Here is a 20,589-nt window from a genome sequence, read left to right on the forward strand (position 1 = left end):
TTCGATTAAGAATGAGAAATCCCAAAGAGAAAACGCCCGATTGATTTTTCGCTTTATTTTACTAAAGATGTCTTTTGATTATTATATTATTATTTTACCTCTTTTTGATTTCCAACGTGGTTACGGCACGACCGAACGGTCGGAATTTATTTTAACCGAAGTCAACGGATAATACAATTCAAACGTTCGGTGGAAATTTATTTTATTTTTAAGTTAAGCGAGAAATGACTTAAGTAAAATGGCTTAAGCACGTCAACAGGGGTATAAAAAGTAAACAAAACGAGAATAAAAATGCACGAAACACAATGTGGACCACTACGGGTACATAGAATGAATCGAAAAGCTTGGTTCGAGGTACTTACCCGTTGAAGATCGAAGAACGATGAAGAACGAATGAAGAACGTCGAAGAACGGTTGAAACCTTTGCGAAATTCTTCACGGAAAACGTTACGGAAACGTTTCGGAAGCGCCTCGGCTTAGATTTTCTTCACGGAAACGATTTTTCCAAGCAAATTCGAAAGAGAGAGAAGTGCCAAAGGGGCTGAACCCTTTTCTTCTTCACTTCCTCCCCTATTTATAGCAAAATAGGGGAGGTGGTTGCCGCCCTCCGGAAGCAACAGCCTTCTGGAGGAATATTCTGGAGGGCCCAAGTGGGCCTGGGTGCTATTTGCACCCCCATTTTTACTAAGTACACCCCCCTCTGCTGTTTTTTTGGTGATTCTTTTTTCGTAAAGTTACGGAAACTTACGAATTTCGTAACGATACTTGTTTTCTTTCCGTAATGTTACGGAACCTTGAAGCCACGGAAGCCCCGAAAACCATTTTTCAAAAACGTGGAGGAGCTTGCCGCCCAGTTGCTTCCTCCTTAAGCAACCCAACTTCCAAAATGTTCTGGAAGAGCCTAGATTTGAATTGCTATTTACACCCATATCTTGATAAGTTCACCCCCTTACCTTTTTTGGTGATTCTTTTTTCGTAAAGTTACGGAACTTACGAATTTCGTAACGATACTTGTTTTCTTTCCGTAATGTTACGGAACCTTGCAGATTACATAATCATCCCCTTTTTGACTTACGGAATGTTACGGAACCTTACTTAATTATGCAACGATGCTTCCATTTGATTTCCGATGTGTCACGGAAACTTACGGATTGTGCATCAATATTTTTTTGGTTTTCCGGCATGTCTTGGAATTTCACAAATTGCCTAATGATGGGTACCAAGCACCTCACAAGGACCAAAGAAAGGTCGCATGTCATCAAGCAAAGGTCCCCGGACGAAATTAGGGTATGACACTGTTCATGTCTTTTTTCTATGAAAAACTATAATGTTGAATGATTGAATCAAAAGAATGGAAGGTCTTCTATGATGTATTGCTTTATCATGACTTTTTTGGTTTGTTGTTTTTCTGAACTTGAAATATGGTAATATATCTGTTAACTTAATTATTGATAATGATAGAGGAGTCATTGGAGATCACATGAATTTTTAGATATGGAAGCCTCTGGAGCAGTGTTAAGGACCTGATGGACACGAGTGGGCAGAGACTGTTTGACCAAGTAGTTGGAAAATATTCACTACAAAAAACTGCACCTAGGGTAGTGCATGAACATCTTGCACTAGGAAGAATGGATTATTCACTACATGCTCTGGCCAATGGTTATGGAGCTCCAGGAATAAGTTAGCCAAAATAAGTTACCTAAGTTTTGTGATGGGAGACTGATCATAACTGGTGAGGAAAAATTTAGCTTTGGATGCTAACTTGAAATTCAAAATTTCTTGAGAGAAACAAAAGTTCTCTCAACAACCTCACTTATAATTGAGAAGAGATGCAGTCTACTTTAATTTACACTCCCTAACTAATCGGGATTTCACAGTGTCCTGTGCATTGCAAGCAGAGATATTTACAATAGTCAATTGTTTTATGTTTGAACTTTTTTACTTTGGTTATTGATGTGTCATTATTTTCTCCTATTTCTTAACCCTTTTTGTCACCATTTTAATTACTGATTAGCCTTAATTGTCAAATTAATTATGCAGTTTTATCATTTGGGCCTACTGGACTAATTTTGTGTTTTTAATTTAATTTCAGAAGAATTATAAGAAATTGGGCTTGGACTTGAACAGAGCAGACAATTTTATTTTATCAAATCTTATCTTATCCAGATTTTATCTCATCTAGATATTATTTCATCCAATCTTATCTTATCTAGATTTTATTTCATCAAATCTTATCTTATCTTGTCCAGATTTTATTTTATTTATGGGCTTGGACTTAAAACAGATTTGTAAGCTTTGGGGCTGAGAACCTAAATAATAGCACCAAGGTTTTAGTTTTAGGAGTTTTTTTTGGAGAGGAGAATAATTCTAGAGTTTTAGAATTCCAGTTTTTACTGTTCATGCACACTGTTCACGTAGAATAAAATTCGTTTTCTGCAATTTCGTTTCTGCTTCAATCCACAATTTCGGTTTCTATTGATTAATGGAAGGCTAAGTCTCCAGCGTTGTTTTCTCTTGAGGATCAAGTACAATTCTCTTTGAGATTTTGTTATTACTATTGAATTCTGATCAGTTTTTCCTCTTCACCAATTACTTTGTATTTGTTGCTATTAATCCATGCATGCTTAGTGCTTGATTAATTGTCTCTGTGCTTAATTTACGTTCATGCTTAATGATAAGTTTCGTTCATGATTAATTGGTGTATGTGTTGCTTAATCACATAATGACAATCTTATGTTTATTTTCGCTTAGTAATTTAATTTAGTGTTGGATTAAGTGGTTGAACTGATTAAGGATAAATTCTCATAACCTAGGATAAGAGACTTGCTTGTGAATCAAGGGGAAACAACATGTTTTAATTCTATTATTTTCTAATTCAAATTTGCTTGCTGTTTAACTTAAAAAAAAAAAAAAACAACCCCACCCCCCAATTCGTTAATATTTTATTACTATCTGTTATGAACGTTAGGTTGACCATTGCTCGTTGGGAGACGACCTAGGATCACTTCTTAGATACTGCATTTTTAATGTTTATTTGATTTGGGTACGGCCTCAATCAGTTATTTTTATCAAAATTCTATCTATATCTGAAAATTTTGGACTAGCAGACAAAGTTTCATAACTCCAGAGAGCAAGAGGGTTTGGCTGGAATTTTGCTTATGAATATCATACTTAGTAGACCATATCAAAAAACACTATACCTTTGTTTTCTTAACCAAATGCCACATCTTCTTCCTAGCATGTGTGTAGGTTATGCTAATATCACATTTATGCATAAGTTTAAAAGTACAAGTTCAGTGAATGGTATATTCTTGTGTAAGGTAAAATAAGTTTTCAAGAACTACTGATAAAGCAAGAAGCTTTTCAAAAGGAAACTGCCCATTGTACCACTGACTTGTTGATAGAAGAGAAACAATCTGAAGCAGATGTGATCCCTATAGCCTTTGCTCCCTTGTGCCTCTGTAACCTTAATCCTCAGTTTTATGACAATTCATGCCCTCAAGCTCAGCCAATTGTGAATTCCATTCTTACCTTGTATGTTGTAATTCAACCCGGATATGCAACTCAAATTCTCAGGCTTCATTTTCGTGATTGTTTTGTCATGGTCTCTCCCTATGACTTGCCAACAAACTTAGTGGTTTATTGCACAACAACATCACATTATTAACATTGTAATATCATAAATAATTATACGATGTTAGTACTTAGTCTTATTGGTAACATAGTTGCATTATCATGTGATCAATGTTAATGCATAGTACTTAGTCTTATTAGTAAACATATAATAGTTAATTATGTTATATCCAGTAGTTCTTTATTCAAATGCTTAATTCAAGGTTGATGTAGTAGGGTTGTGATGGTTTGTTGTTGTTAGATAGCAGTGAAAGCATTGTCAGTGAGAAGGAATCAAATCCCAACTGTGATTCAGCTAGAGGATTTATAGTCATTCATGCAATTAAACTGGCACTAGAGAGAGCATGCCCTTCTATAGTGTCTTGAGCTGACATCTTGACTATTGCTGCAAGGGATTCAGTTGTTCTTGTAAGCATCTGCTTATGAGAGATTTAGTTAATTGGTTTGAAAAAATGTTTTATATTTTTATTTTTAATTACAAAAATACTATAAAAGTTTGTGCATGAAATAGTAAAATAAGTTTAATTTTTTTCCTATTTTCCATACAAACAAAAAATAAAGTAAAACAAAATGATATTTTTGTAATTAAAAGTGGAAATAAAAAATAAAAAATAGAAAATTTTTTGTCAAATTAAACTGTTTGTAATTAACCTTTCACTATCAAAACTTTTTCATTTTTATCAAGCCTAATTCACTATATATCCCTTTTATGTATAGACTAGTGGAACAAGCTAGGAAGTACCCTTAGGAAGAATTGACTCTTGAGAAGCAAGCATAAGTGGCTCCAACAACAACATTCCAGTCCCAAATATCACATTCCAAACCCTCCAAACAAAATTCGAGCAATAGGGGTTTAACCTTACTGATCTAGTTGCTCGATCTATTTGGTATACTCCTTAAACTTGTCTATTTCGAATTCTATTTAGATAAATTTTTCTAAAAATACTTATAAAAGAAAAGGAATGAGAAAAAAATAAAAGAGAAATTCCACATGTTGTCATGCATAAACTTGAGTCAAAGTTATCTCAATGTCATTTTCTAAACAATTTTTGTACAAATGCTACATATAGGGACCCATACTATAGGAATTGCTAGGTGCACCAACTTCATGTAAAGACTCTACAACCAAAGTGGAAATGGCGAGCCAGGCTCCACTCTTGACCAAAACTATTCTGCTTTGTTGCGTCCTACGTGTCCAAGGACTTTGGGTGACCAGAATCCATTCTTCATAGACTACGCCACACCACTTAAATATTGGCAATAGCTACTTTAAGAACCTGAAGGAAAACAAGGGTCTATTAAATTCTGGTCAACTTCTCTTCACAATGAATCAAGAATGAACTGAGTTAGTGAGGTTGAATGCTGAAGGAAACGGCCTTTTCTTTGAACAATTCTCCAAGTCCATGATCAAGATGGGAAACATTTCTCCTTTGACGAATTCTAGTGGAGAGATCATTCACATATATAATTAATATATTGTACAATAAATCATGTGATCACATTATAGAATAAATAATCTATGTTTCTTTTGTTTACCCTCAAGGCATTGCCACTACATGCATTGAAGGAGTTTGGGCTTTTGATAACACTTTTTTTAGCGTGTTTCATGAGATTTTGTCTATTTTCTTATATTCATTCCGTCTCATAATAAATGCAATATAAGAAAAGAAATAAGTGTTAAAATATGTGTCAGTTTAATCATTACATATTAGTTTTTTGCATATTTAGTGTTGAGAATAGGTCTATTGTTTCCCATTTATTCCATCAATGGGCCAAAAAGAAAGCATTTCAAGATCCAAAGAGATTGCTTGACAAGGTAATTATATTGTTGGATCTATCTATATTTATATCTATATCTATAGTGTTCACAACTGCATGTACTTTTATTTTAAATTTAAATTTCTAATAAGGATTCTAGAAGATTTTGGTAGTTAACATATTCAGATTTGATTTTCTGAATATGGTGGAGAAATGGCTCTTAGCTTTCTCTTAGCTTTCAAGAACCCGGTGGGTTGCTTTTACATTTGGTAGAAAATAACTGTTAAATTTTAATTACTTCATATCTTTCTCTTGGTTTTCTTCTATCTACTATGGAATTGATTTTATTCCTATGCTTGTTTTATACGGGGACAATATTTGCAATGTGCAAAGGAGTATGCATCTGATACCTAGCGTTCGAGGGCTAGGGAACCTCCACACTGCGCGTGAACCGCGAGAGAGCTCGAAGCTCGCGAGGAAGAAGGAAGCGCAAGTTCAGAGAGAAGAGAGTAAGAGAAGGAGCTCGAGAGAGAAAGGAAACTTCTGGAATTTTATTCATATCCTCTTCAAGTTAGTTACAACTTTTATATGCGAGGACCCACGCTTAACCGTAAATGGTTAGCTGTTGTTGCTAAGCCCTAACAATATGAACAACACGTAACTACCTTTCCCGCAAACGTTCTACCGACAACTTGTACCCCATTTCCCAGGCTCTTCTATCCTAATTGGTAGATATCCCAATGCTTGGGTAGGTTCTTCGTCCTAGCTGAACGTCTCTGGAGCATGGCTTCATCCTCAACGTCCGTATCATCCCCCCGTTCTACAAATAAAACCTTGTCCTCAAGGTTGTAGTGTTCGCGAAGCACTTGCCAATCCTCCCATGACGTATCTTGTCGGGAAGAACCTAGCCACTGCACCAGCACCATACGGCGCGTCCCATTATCGGCGGGAACCAGCTTGGAGTCAATGATCGTCAAAGGAGTGTTGGTGGCCTCTTCAGTCCTTATGACCGTTAGGGGATCCGCGTGAGCTGCTTCGGGGTCTCCCACGAAGGCCTTGAGTAATGATACATGGAAGACGGGATGAATACGACTGTGGGCAGTGAGCTTCAGCCGATACATGACTTTACCCAACCGTTCCTGCACCTCGAAGGGGCCATAGTAGCGCTTAGTGAGCTTCGAATATGTGGTTTCCGAAGCTGAGACTTGGCGGTGGGGTCTCAATTTGACCAAAACCCAGTCTCCGATATTGAACTCTTGGGGTCTACGGCGAGTATCTACTGTGTGTTTCATCTTTTGATATGCCTTAAGCAGTTTCTGACGAAGCAACTGCAAGACTTCTCGTTGGCGAAGCATTTCTTCTACCTCCGGCACTACTGCAATGCCCCCCAAATACTCCGGAATGGCTGGTGGTTTTCGACCATAGATGATCTTGAAAGGGGTGACCCCGGTACTGGAATGACACGAGGTGTTATAAGACCATTCGACCCATAACAAAAACTGCCCCCACGACGAAGGCTTGCGGTGAACAAATGCCCATAGGTACTGCTTATGATGCGGTTGGCAACCTCCGTCTGCCCATTGGTCTGTGGATGGTAGGAGGAGCTGAGACGAAGCTTCGTACCACTTAAGGAAAATAAGTCATGCCAGAACTTGCTTACAATTAAAGGGTCCCTGTCCGAGATAATGCTACGAGGCAAGCCGTGAAGACGAATGATCATGGATGTGAACATCTCCGCCACCCTTCTTGCAGAGTGCTTCGTGGGTAACATTCCCAAATGGAGCCCTTTAGAAAAATGATCCACCACGACGAGAATGCACGTATTGCCTCTATATGATGGTAACCCAACAATGAAATCCATGCTTAGGTCTTCCCATGGCTGATATGGCACCGGAAGGGGGCATAAGAGCCCTTCCGGTTTGCGATTATCATACCTTGTCAACTGGCATGTGACACAAGCTGCGATGAAGTTGCAAACATCTTTGCGCATGGAACTCTATGTGAAGTTCTCCTAGAGTCGTTGTAGTGTTTTCTGAACCCCGTAATGACCTCCTGTGGGAGTATTGTGAAACTCTTCCATGAGCAATGCAATGATGGCGGATCCCGATGGAAGCCAAAGACGCTGCTTGTGGATGATCAACCCATTTTCGAGCTTATACTCGGAGGCTAGCGTGGCTTCCTTTCGAATTTTCTCTAGCAATGTTAAGGCCTCAGGATGAGTGACTAACTCTTTCTTAAGATCAGCAAGAAAAGAGAATTGGGGTATGGACAGTAGATACAAGGAAGCCTGAGTGCTTTCTGCAGCAACTCGCGACAACGCGTCTGCGACTCTGTTCTCACGTCCTGGCCGATACTGAATACTATATTCAAATCACAATAGCCTGATGAGGTATCGATGTTGCTCCGGCGTCTGCACTGCCTAAGTCATAAGGTACCTTAGACTCTGGCGAAAATTCCTTACTGAAGAACGCTATAGGATGTCTATTTTGTTAGAAGACTGCTCCAACGCTGGTGCCCGATGCATCTGTCTCTACCACCAAAGGTATATCAAAGTTAGGAAGTGCTAATACGGGGGTCGTGGAAACCGCCTCTTTCAAGGTGATGAAAGCTTTCGTGGCCAACTCTGACCACTAAAATTGACCCTTGCATAGCAACTGGGATAGAGGCGCCGCAATCTTAGCATAACCTTTAATAAATCGTCTATAAAAGCCTACCAACCCGAGGAAGCTCCTCAATGCTTTCACTGATTGAGGTAGAGGCCATTCTTGAATCGCGTGTAACTTTTCCGGTGCTGGTTCAACTCCGTTGCCGGAGACGACATGTCCCAGGTACTCCAGTTGGGACTGGGCAAACGTGCATTTGGTATGTTTCAAGGAAAACTTCCCTGAAAGCAAGAGTTTGAACGTTGTTTCGAGGTGGCCCAAATGATCTGCCATTGTTTTGCTATATACCAACACATCGTCGAAGAAGACGATGATGAATCTACGCAGAAAAGGCTGAAAGAGATGATTCATAGTTGCTTGAAAGGTAGATGGGGCATTACACAGTCCAAAGGGCATTACTCAAAACTCATAATGCCCTTGATGTGTTCTGAATGTGGTTTTGCTGATATCGTCTTCTTTCATAAAAATTTGGTGGTAACCATGCATCAGGTCCAGCTTAGAAAACCACCGTGCCCCACCGAGTTCGTCTAACAACTCGTCAATTGTTGGTATAGGAAATCTATCGTGAATGGTTATGGCGTTGAGAGCCCTATAATCGACGCAAAACCGCCATGACCCGTCCTTCTTCTTCACCAATAACACAGGTGATGAAAAGGGACTAGCGCTGGGTTGTATGAATCCTTTGTCCAACATTGAACTGAACTGGTCTTCTATCTCCTTTTTCTGGTAATGGGGATACAGATATGGTTTCACATTTACTGGTGTTGCTTCAGGTAAGATGTTAATGGTGTGGTCAGTGTCCCACGAAGGTGGCAGTTCCAGTAGTGGCTGAAATAGTTGTGAATATCTGTTAATCAGCTCCTCAATGTCGAGAGGTATCGGAATGATCTCAGGTTGTGGGGGTTGGCATGGTTCCAATTGAATGTGGAACATCATACTAGTTCCATTGGTATGTATCATGCGTTGAAGCTTAGAGGAAGAGATAGATTCTAGGGCCTGCTCGTGTTCACCACGTAGCTCCACAAGGTGGCCGGCGGCCATGAATTTCATCGTGAGGGTGGTGTAATCCGTCAACACCGGCCCCAGCGTTTTCAACCATTGTACTCCCAAGACTAAATCAGCACCATAGATAGGTAAAACATGGAAATCAATGACGAAGGGATGTCACTGAATAGTTACCTCGATGTTAGGGCACGTTTGCTGGCACTGAAGTTCCTCGCCGTTGCCAACCATGACCCTCAACGGTGAAGTCACAGTCGTCGTGAGGCCTACCGACATAACCACCCCGTGGTGCACAAAATTATGCGTGCTACCATCATCTATCAATATGCTCACTGGTTGGCCACGAATATACCCTTGCATACGTAATGTTTCCAGTACCACGTGTCCGGATAATGCATTAAAGCTCAATTGTGCAAGCGGTGGCTCAGGTACAATTTCCGGCAGGGTCAGCTATTGATCGTGTGGTTCCGGCACTTCATCATTATCTTCCATAATGAGCAGAAACAAGGAGGAAGAACACTTGTGGCCCCGTGAATATTTTTCATCACATTGGAAGCATAGTCCTTTTTCTCTGCGCATAGCTAGTTCCTCCGGTGTGAGGCGTTTAAAAGGGACTGTGGATGAGTTTATGTGCGTTGGTGTAGGTAATAAAGGAGTAGTGGTTGAAGGCATAGGTGTTGGATGTTGACGAAAGCTTGGGGACGCTCCTGTTGAAGGCCGAAACTCCTTCGCGCATCGTTTTGTTTCTCCTCATGTAACCTGGCGTAGGCCATTGCTTGACTTATGGTGGCTGGTTGCATGACTTGAACTTCTCGGCGAATCGAGGGTATCAAGCCCGATATGAAATATCTTAAAGCCATGGGAGCAGGTAAACCAATGATTCGGTTAGCTAAAGTTTCAAAATCGGAGAGGTAGTTGTTTATCGTTGTTCACTGTTGTAGTTTACATAGCAATCCTGTTGGATCCTCATAAATGGTTGAAGCAAATCGTGAGTAGAGGGCGTGGATGAATGCTGGCCAAGATGATAATTGACCATTTCGGTGCATCCATTGGAACCAAGCTAATGCTTGTCCTTTCATATAGAATGATGCGATGGTGAGCCTCTCATGATCTGGAGTTGTGTGATACTCAAAAAACTGCGTAATTTTAAAAATCCAACCGGTGGCGTCTGAGCCGTCAAACCTTGGCACATTCAGTTTCATCTAATGCAGCGCTGCGAGTGGTCTCTCCGATAAGGTCTCCATTTTCGCCTCAATTGTAGCTGCAAATTTCGCGAATAATTCCTCCATTTTTTCCGATGATAAAGATTTTGATCTCGTGCCTTCCGCCATGCGTCAGAACTTGTGCTCAATGAAAGCACCAATGATACCTAGCGTTCGAGGACTAGGGAACCTCCACACTGTGCGTGAACCGCGAGAGAGCTCGAAGCTCGCGGGGAAGAAGGAAGCACAAGTTCAGAGAGAAGAGAGTAAGAGAAGGAGCTTGAGAGAGAAAGGAAACTTCTGGAATTTTATTCATATCCTCTTCAAGTTAGTTATAGCTTTTATATGTGAGGACCCACGCTTAACCGTAAATGGTTAGTTGTTGTTGCTAAGCCCTAACAATATGAACAACACGTAACTACCTTTCCCGCCAACGTTCTACCCACAGCTTGTACCCCATTTCCCAGGCTCTTCTATCCTAATTGGTAGATATCCCAATGCTTGGGTAGCTGCTTCGTCCTAGCTGAACGTCTCTGGAGCATGGCTTCATCCTCAACGTGCGTATCAACATCCTGGAAGAGTTGGAGGAAGGTTTTTTGTTGACATCATGATGCCTTCTATGTTGAACTAGGTCTTAGGTGGCAATAGGTAATGTTTAGATCCCATTTTGCTTTGCTCATAGACTTTCTTTCATATTGTCTTCGTCTGATCTTCTCATTCACATGCATGTAGAAATCTAAGCCAATGGATAAATGATGAGAACTGATAAGTTTAAGAAATTGATAATATTGAAAACAATGTTTAGCCTTTACTTGGACCAACAAGAAAAAAATATTTGTGTGCAATTTTGTTACTTACAACATGAAAAATGATGCTACTTTTGCAGCAACAAACTTGAGGGCAGACCACTACGTTGCTCAAACAAAGTTACTTTTGTACTTTGTCGCTGATAAGATATTGTATATCTGGTAATTTATATGTTGACATCTATTAGACTTGTTGTGATCTGGTTGTTAATAACCATTTGATTATTTATGAAGGCAAATGATCTGGTAATTTATATGTTCACATCAATTAGTGTTGTGAAGTGTGCAGTTCAATTCCTAATTATCATAAAGATAATCTAATTTTCACTTTCAGCCTATTTTCTTTGTTTTTGTAATTGTAGGAGTGCACCAATGCAAGATAATTCAGGTACTGAGAATTTCAAACTAGCTCATATGCAATGTTACATATCTCAGAACAAAATCCAACTAAAGAACCTAAGGCTCTAATTATTATAGTTAAAAAAATGCTTGTATATAATTACCAGTAGTATTTTCAATCAACAAAAATTAGTAGTTGACAAAACTAGTAGTTACTATACAATTATAATATGATATATAAAAATACTCATGTAAACACATTTTTCTTATTATTGATTGACATTAAATTTATCTAGAGTCATAAAATTTTAAGAATCTTACTATGATTTAATAGGTCGTACTTATAATTTTGAAATTTCAAACAAATTTTAATTAATAGTAGAAAATATATTAGAAAAAATATGGGCAGAGAATGTATTATTTACACTTCTATTTAGGAAAATACTATACACACCTTTTTCTCATTTTTTAAATCTTTTTCTTATTTTTTTTTCATTGTATCGTTTGTCAAACTATCTGTTTATATCTTTTTTTATTAATTTCTTTAAAACTTAAACAATTGAATATACGAATTATAGAAAAATAATTTTTAATTTTTATTTCTAAATATAAAAAATTAAAAATTCATATATATATATATATATATATATATATATGTATATATATATATATTATAGAGTAAGATGTAATATATTTGTATCTCTTAATTAGGGAGTAAAGTATGTATTATAACACAAGATTGAAGGAAAGTCAATGTAACACTTGCATGTTGCATCTCTTAGGAGAATCAATTTGTTTAAATTTAAAAAATGTTATAAATTGTGATTTTTAAATTAATAATTTTTTAAGAGGCATATCAAACTTGCTTCTTTAAAAAAAAAATACTTTAAAAACAGTGTTGACAAATATATCGAAGGAAAAGGTTGTTTATCTTATTAAAAACTGTGTTTTTTTATTAAAAAGAAAAAGCTTAAGTAAACTAGCCCAATACGTATAATATATTAAAAAAAGTAAATATTCTTCGGGTTTATTTTACATGTCCAATATGAATTAATATTCTCTTACATATTTTTTTAATAAAAACAAATATTTTTTTGGCATGTACATAGAGAATTCATGTATAACTAGTTGTGTATACTCGAAGATGTTAAAACGTCAAGATATTAAAATGGCGTATAAAGTTTGTACAGTCTGCAGTAACAAGCGTTTAACAGCTTCTTGGTTCACTCATTTCAGCCTCCATGGCCAACTTTGATATGTTTTCTTTCTTAAATACTAGAATTTTTTGTAAGAAATAAGAAAAAAGATATGCATATATAGATAGATAGTGACTTTCTCATCAAGAGATAAAGACTTATCATTTTATGCATCCATTTTGTATATATATCATTTGCATTGCATAATGCCAAAATTCATGCCCTTGCATTGTGTGACAACTATTTCTATTAAATTTTCTCATATTTGAATATTTATTGTACAAGGCACTGATCACGTTATTGCTTGTGCTGTTTTTCTCTATACATGTCCTTCTAAATGTGAGGTTAATTTTGTGCTTATGATTTCATTTCTAATAGTGAAGGGTGGTGAAAGCTTGTGGTGCATGTGTTGTTGTTGTTGTTTGTCAGGTTGACCTTGATGAAGTGAATGCTCTAGCAGAGCTAATGACATGGAAGACAGTTGTAGCGGACATTCCTTATGGAGGAGCAAAGGGTGGTATTGGCTGCAACCCAAAGGAGCTCAGCGTCAGTGAGTTAGGAAGTCTCACTTGTGTTTTCTTCCAAAAGATTGATGATCTTATTGGCATTTAGAGAGATGTTCATGCCCCTGACATGGGAACTAATGCACAAGTTCTAATTTAATTATATTCCATTTCCTTACATAATTTTTTGTTTGGGGCAATTTCTTATGTAAACCAACATCTAGAACTTTTATTTATTATTCTATCATTTTCATTTGTTTACTATTTCACTGACAAAGGCTTGCATTCTTGATGAGTATTCAAAGTGCTTTATAGTTTATATTATCAATAATTTTAATTTAAAACTATTAATATTACTTTTTTTTGTTAGAAGTTGGTATATTTTACAAAATTCATTTGTTGCCCAATTTGTGTTGATTTAACATAAAATTTTTATTTTAAAATAATATGAAATTTTTATACATTGTTGTACATGAAATATGAAATTTCTTGGTTTAAAAAATATAAAGAAAATAATATTTTTTAATAATATATATAATTTGTTAATACTAATATTTTCATTATTTTAATTTTTTTAAAAAAAAGACAGTCTAAGACGGTTTTCTGACAAACCGTCTTAGAAGGATACCCTTCTAAGAATGATACCTTTTCTAAGAAAGGTAGTCTTTTAAGATGGTTGTTAGCTAAGAACCATCTTAGAAGAGTACCTTTCTTAGATGCTTTTTCAGAGAATCGTCTTAGCAAGGTAGTCTTCTAAGACGATTCGTCTAAGAATCGTCTTAGAGGGGTACCATTTTCTAAGATGGTTTTTTAAGACTTTCGACGACGTTGGCTTCAAAGACGGTTCAAAATCATCTTTGAATGTCCTTTACAAACGTCGTTGTATGTGCCTTTTGTAGTAGTGCAATTGCATTGATAATTGCATGCCACTAAATGAAAATAAATGACAATAAACATGAAAATAAATTCCCACTACCCATTAAATGACCTAAAGCATTATAGAAATCTTTTAGTAAGGCCAAGAGAAAATAAAAAGTCATCAGAAAATTAAGCCAAAAAAAGTAGTACGAAAATTACAAATAAAATGAAAAAATTGGACTTAGTTATTATCTAATCTGTCCAATATTTATAGTCCACCAAAATTGATCAACTCAGTCCATGGATGCTTCTTGTCTTGTAAATTGGGCTTCCCAAAGTGATTCTTCAAGTTGGCCTCAAAACATTTTCATCAATTTGTAGGAAACTAATCCAATTAGGTTCATCCCTTAATTCACATTGGTCTTCTTTCTCTTTGATATTTAGAATTAGACCTTGCAATACTCATTTCATTCTCTTAGTCTTGGACCTTGGCATAGGACCTCCAATCTCATGTAAAGGATCATTAGATGAGCTGGTTGCAACTCTATCAAATCTACTACACATGTTTTTCTCGCCTATTTTTTTGTCTCTTTCAATAGTTTCCTCCTTGCTTGCACTTTGGACAAAAATGGAAAATTTCCTGAACGACTACATGGTTTTTGTTAACAACAACCCTACATACACAACCCTTGTTTTCGTATACCCTCCACCCACTACTGAAATAAAGGCCTTCTACCTTCCATATTGGCCATCTCACAACACCTTGGTTGCACCAGCTCCTAGAACCATTTTTAACTCTTAAAAAACCATTAGTAGCCAAGCTAGACATGGGCAACTCACCCACAATGCATCAAAGGGTAAACATTGAAATTCAGGCAGCACTTTGTGCACAGTTCCAACAAGGAGGAAGCAATGAAATGGCGCCAGCACTTCGTGCACACATCCCACAAAGTCAAAGGTCCTGTGCATGTCATCCATTCCAGGAAGAGTTGCATCAACAACATAGGGCCAAGGTGCATCAAACATGACAGACTGAAGTGCGTCTACGACTACAACCAATACAGGTTAAATGTTGTTGCGTTGGTTAGTTCCATTTTCAAAGGTTAATTCATCCATCTTGTATATAATAATTTATTTAACGATAAATTTTACTAGTAGAAAAAAGCATCGTTATCATTTCAGAGACATGCAAATTTGAAAAGTTTCTTATGGACCAAAGTATGCCTGATCTATTGTCACACATATGCATTGTGCACAACTATCCTCTACCTTCATACACCTTTCATGATACACTTGAGCACGATGGCATGAAAGTATTTAGGTATGTAGGCATGTTACAAATGCCAAACTTTGGACCTCTTGTTTCGTTAAGCAACTATGCTTGTAACATATTTGACGTCAAAGAAGAAATTCCTGCCGATTTGATATGGAAGGTGTGTGAAAAAATGGGAAGGACCATTCAGGACTTCAACTACTATAGGCTACTAGTTGCAGAAGAAGAGTTCAAGGAATAGTTAGTGAAGGCCGAAGAGCGTTACAAGGTGAAGTACGAAAAATGAGTTTAAGGCAAAAAAAAAGAGCCTTAAGGCTGAAGTTGACAAGTCAAACAATGCTGGATCTGGACTTGAAATGAAGGTTGCCCTATTGAGAGGTAGACTAAAACAACTTGGTTCAAACAGGGAGAATATTTAGTGGAATATTGTTAGGTGTTAAAAGTTATGCTGGATGTGGTCTGAGAAGAATTTCCATGCTTATGATCAGTGCTTGTTTTTTGTAAAATTTTGTGCTTTATGAAAAATTTCATTAGTATTTCGTGGTATTTGGTATGTTTCTCCAGGAAAGTTGATGGTGGTGGTGCATTAATTAACCATTAATGAGCGTGTGTTATTTTTACTCAAAAAAAGTAAATATGGTAAACTATTAACATTGTATAAGTTTTATCGTATTTAGGTGGTGGTTGGTTGTGAAAAGAGAAAAATAACAATGTCGACCATATATCCTCCTAAAAAAAGATAACAATGATCAATTGTTAAATGTCTGAAGGTATAATGGATACAATTGAAAGAAACATCAACTTATATAACTTATGTTTATAATATGAATGTCACAATAATATATACAAATTTAATTTACTCAAATTAAACTTATTATTGTTGTCTTTGCATGGGATGAGAATGTTCTAACTTACATAACATAATTAGGCAGTATTTGGATTTTACAAACAATACGGGTCAATCACGCTTTATAAAAATGTTAATAGGTTGGTAGCACAATTGTCAATGCCATTGCAACCTTAGAAATTATAAAAAAATTGATTGAAAAGGTCGTTACCCAATTTATGTTAAACAATTTACGATCATGGATGACAACATCACCACATGACCTATAGTCCATAACACTAAATTCATTGTCTTTTACCATGCCGCCACAAGCTCCTGCGAACTTAGATAATTTCATCAGATCCACCACAGTTGTTAAGCAGAATAACAACACTATCATTGTTGCAAGTGATATTGAAATTTTCTTTCCTAAGGTAGATTACATGTTCTTATCGGTGATCAACTTTTTATTTCTTTGTAATGTTGAAGCATTAAGAGCCTAAGCTTATTGGTTGAGTGCAGGAGCTTATACCAAGTAGGTTCGACATGGACAAGCAAAGTAATCTTATAAGGAAACTATCGTTCCAATCTCCAATGGATTCAACAGACATGTTAGGAAAACCACACTCTCTGCCTAGTGTCAGCCAAGTCAAGAAACAAACACCCAAGAGCAAGTCATCCATGGACATAACAGACAACACAAGATGTTGTCTTTGGTCAGAACCAACACTCCAATATATTGAATTCGTCCTAGGAGTCAGGCGCCTTCACTTAAAAAGAGGTTCTATCAAGTCAAGGTCAAGAGCCTAGGAGTCACCAGTCTGAAAGAGTTAGGGCAGTTGATGGGTCAGCTCCAGCAACAAGCCTTTCGCAAAGCTTACGGTAAGATCTGGGACCTAGCCATGGCAGAAGTCTCCACAGAGGCCATTGCCTCCCTCGCCCAATATTATGACCAGCCGTTGAGGTGCTTCACCTTTGGGGACTTCCAGTTATCACCCACGGTGGAAGAGTTTGAAGAAATCCTGGGATGCCCTCTCGGGGGGAAGGAAACCATACCTCTTCTCGGGATTCTATCCCTCTTTGGCTAGAATTTCCAAGATAGTCCAAATCTCGACGCAGGAATTAGACCACAGAAAGCAAGTCGAAAATGGGGTGGTTGGAGTATCGAGGAAATGTTTGGAAGCAAAAGCAAGAGTCTTGGCAGGTAAAGGCGAATGGGCCCTGTTCATAGACATCCTTGCACTTTTGATCTTCGAAGGGGTCCTCTTTCCAAATGTGGATGGGTTGGTGGACCAGGTAGTGATCGACGCTTTTGTCGCTATCTTAGCCGATCTATATGACACCTTCGACTGAAGATGTGAAAACAGCAGTACAAGGATTGTTTGCTATACTCCGACCCTCTACGTATGGTTGGTTTCGCACCTTTTCCGCCAAGAGGTTAGACATGCTTGCCCGCTAGAAGGTCACCGCTCATGCACAGAGAAAAAGGAGGCAAGTTGGGACCGACTCTTAGCAAGCAAAGAAGGAGCGTCTGTCAACTGGTTCCCCCGATGGAAAGAAGGAAGAACCGGGATTCTTTTTTCGTGCGGAGGATTTCCAAATGTTCCCTTGATGGGGACAAGGGGTTGCATCAATTACAATCCCGTCCTCCCTATAAGACAACTTGGCTACCCTATGAGGGGGGCACCACTAGAGGAAGACCTCATGCCTATTATTGCACGAGGTTTCAATAGCACTAACGCGAAGGCAATTCAGAAGGTCCGCAAGGCATGGGAGATGGAGCAAAAAAAGGACAAAGAACTCAGAGGCAGTAGCAATGGGCCCATCAGCGGCTACCATAGGTCGTTGAAAGCCTACATGCAAGGTTTGGATTGGCTCCTGAATTTGAGAACCACTAAGGGGGTGGAAGTTGAAGTTTCGGAGGAGGACGAAGAGGTGCAGGCCCTCAGGACAAAACTCGAGAAAACCCAAATAGTCAAAGAAAAGTTCAAATAAGCAGCTCTTAGGATCCGAAAGGAGAATGCCGAACTGAGAGACGTAAATATAGCCACCACCAAGGCCATGGAACAAGAGACCAAAAGGGCCCGTAGGGAAGAACATGGCCGGAATAAATTCCGAGGGGCTCTGTGGGGCAGTAACAGCGAGCTTAAGCTCCGGAGAGAGGAAAGGGATCAATCACGAGTAGATAGTTTGATCTTGAAGGATGAATTGAGGATTTGCCTAAGGTCCAAGAGAAGTTTATCTCAGCAGATATGCGAGACCGAGACCAACATGTTAGCCATCATCAGCAAGTACCAAGAAGAATTAAATCTAGCCACGGCCCATGAGCACAAAGTGGCGGACGAATATGCCCGAGTGTACGCGGAATAGGAGGCTAGAGGAAGGGTGATTGACTCGTTACATCAAGAGGCAACGATATGGATGGACCGATTTGCTCTTACTTTGAACGGGAGTCAAGAACTTCCCCGATTGCTGGCCAAGGCCAAAGCAATGGCAGACGCCTACTCCACCCCCGAGGAGATCCTCGAACTCCTCATCTATTGTCAGCATATGATAGACTTAATGGCCCATATAATTAGGAATCGCTAGGGAGTTTGTATTGTCACTCAGACCTTGACTAGTTATAACTTTATGAATAAAATGAGTTTATCCCGTGTTTTTACTCCAGAATCAATGTGAATCAAATCACTCCCACATTATATCTCTAGCATACATTCATTTTTTTACGTACTCCTCACGTTTGGTTTTTTTAGGAAAAACGCCATAACTAAACGTGCCCCAAGGCATCCCTATCGCACTAAATCCAAATCTAGGATGATGGGTGACTAAGAGGAAGTACAGGAATAGATGAAAGCCGACATGTCGGCTTTGAAAGAGCAAATGGCTTCCATGATGGATGCCATGCTAGGAATGAGACAACTAATGGAGAATAACGCGGCCACCGTCGCCGCTGTTAGTTCGGCTGCCGAAGCAGACCAAACTCTCCCAGCTACAGCGCACCACCCTATCCCAAACGTGGTAGGATGAGAAAGAAGCACATTGGGGCATATCAGCAACCCCCATCTGGGATACAATCGAGTGGCTTACCCCTATGGATTACCACCTAATTACACGCCACCAGTCATACGTGATGACGCGGGTCATGTCCCTCCCCCCATCCTTGAAGGGGAGCCTCCTCGGCAGTCGGACGAGGTTCACGAGGATTGTCGAGAGCATTCCCAGGGATACATCAATTCCTACTCCCCGTTCCCCGTCGAGGGACCGACACCCAACACACTACCTCAGCCCAACCTCACGGGAGAACCTCGAAACCCCCAACACAGCCAAAATTTTTGTTCGCAGGAGGGCCACCCCCGGCAGCAGAAGAAAAGAGGAAACTCGATCTCATCGAAGAGAGATTGAGGGCTGTTGAAGGCTTTGGCAACTATCCGTTCACGGACATGACTAATCTTTGCTTAGTACCGGACGTCGTCATCCCCCCGAAATTCAAGGTACCTGATTTCGATAGGTACAAAGGGACGACTTGTCCTAAGAACCATCTCAAAATATATTGTCGCAAGATGGGGGCACATTCTAGGGATGAGAAGTTGTTGATGCACTTCTTCTAAGATAGCTTGGCTGGGGTAGCAGTCATCTGGTACACTAATCTAGAAGCTTCCCGCATCCGCACTTGGAAGGATCTGATTACCGCCTTCCTTTGGCAGTATCCGTACAACTCTGATATGGCTCCCGACCGAACTCAACTGCAAAACATGGTTAAAAGGGAAAGCGAGTCCTTTAAAGAGTATGCTCGGCGTTGGAGGGACCTGGCAGCGCAAGTAGCCCCTCCCATGGTTGAAAGGGAAATGATTACCATGATGGTAGACACCTTGCCTGTGTTTTACTATGAGAAATTAGTGGGCTACATGCCCTCCAGCTTCGCAGACTTGGTATTTGCTGGGGAAAGGATCGAAGTGGGCATGAAGAGAGGGAAGTTCGATTACGTCTCCTCCACAGGTACCAACGCTAGAAGGATCAGAGCAACTGGGGCAAAGAGGAAGGAAAGAGATACCCATGCCGTCACTTCAACGCCTGCATGGATCAAGCCACCGCAGATCTCCCACGGTACCCACCAATATGCGCAGCATCACCCGAGCTTCTCAGCTCGCGCTGGGGACTCCTCCAATTCAACACCCGTACAACCTAGGGCGCCCGTGCCCATCCAGAGGGAGGCCCCCCAAGCTCCAGCTCCAACCTCGACTCGCCCGGCCGACAGTGCCCACTTTGGCGTCGGATCCAACGAGGTAAGGAACTTTCCCCCGAGGCCAACTCAATCGAACAGTGCATGACCTTCAAACGCAAGGTCCAAAGTTTGATAGAAGCCGGATGGCTGACGTTTCAAGAGGACCGGCCCAACGTAAAGACAAACCCGCTTGCCAATCATGGAGGGGGAGCGGTTAATGTCGTCGAGTCAGGTAGGCCGCGCAGGTCCAAACCTTTGAAGGACGTGACAACCCCCCAGAAGGTTTATCTACCACGCCCTACAAAAGG

General features: G+C 39.4%; 1 protein-coding gene and 1 pseudogene across 1 annotated transcript; one reads left to right on the forward strand and one right to left on the reverse strand.

Moving 5' to 3' along the window:
• Positions 1–1,526: 1,526 nt before the first annotated feature.
• On the forward strand, positions 1,527–5,105 carry LOC106797323 (peroxidase 72-like; annotated as a pseudogene).
• Positions 5,106–7,402: 2,297 nt separating this feature from the next.
• On the reverse strand, positions 7,403–8,405 carry LOC113000411 (uncharacterized). Its single transcript, XM_026127048.1, has 2 exons — positions 8,110–8,405; positions 7,403–7,751 (listed from the first exon to the last, which is right to left on the reverse strand). Exons 1-2 carry the CDS (start codon positions 8,403–8,405, stop codon positions 7,403–7,405), a joined length of 645 nt encoding a protein of 214 aa, XP_025982833.1.
• Between the last annotated feature and the right edge of the window lie 12,184 nt (positions 8,406–20,589).

Source organism: Glycine max, chromosome 19 (genome assembly GCF_000004515.6).
Source record: "Glycine max cultivar Williams 82 chromosome 19, Glycine_max_v4.0, whole genome shotgun sequence".
In the NCBI taxonomy this organism is placed as follows: Eukaryota; Viridiplantae; Streptophyta; class Magnoliopsida; order Fabales; family Fabaceae; genus Glycine; species Glycine max.

What these genes read in the sequence shown, in the direction of transcription:
- LOC113000411 (XM_026127048.1), bottom strand. Translation starts at nt 8,405, where the DNA reads ATGAATCATCTCTTTCAGCCTTTTCTGCGTAGATTCATCATCGTCTTC. An exon ending in GCATTGAGGAGCTTCCTCGG is followed by an intron (nt 7,752 to 8,109) that starts GTTGGTAGGCTT and finishes ATTTGAATATAG; the next exon opens with TATTCAGTATCGGCCAGGAC.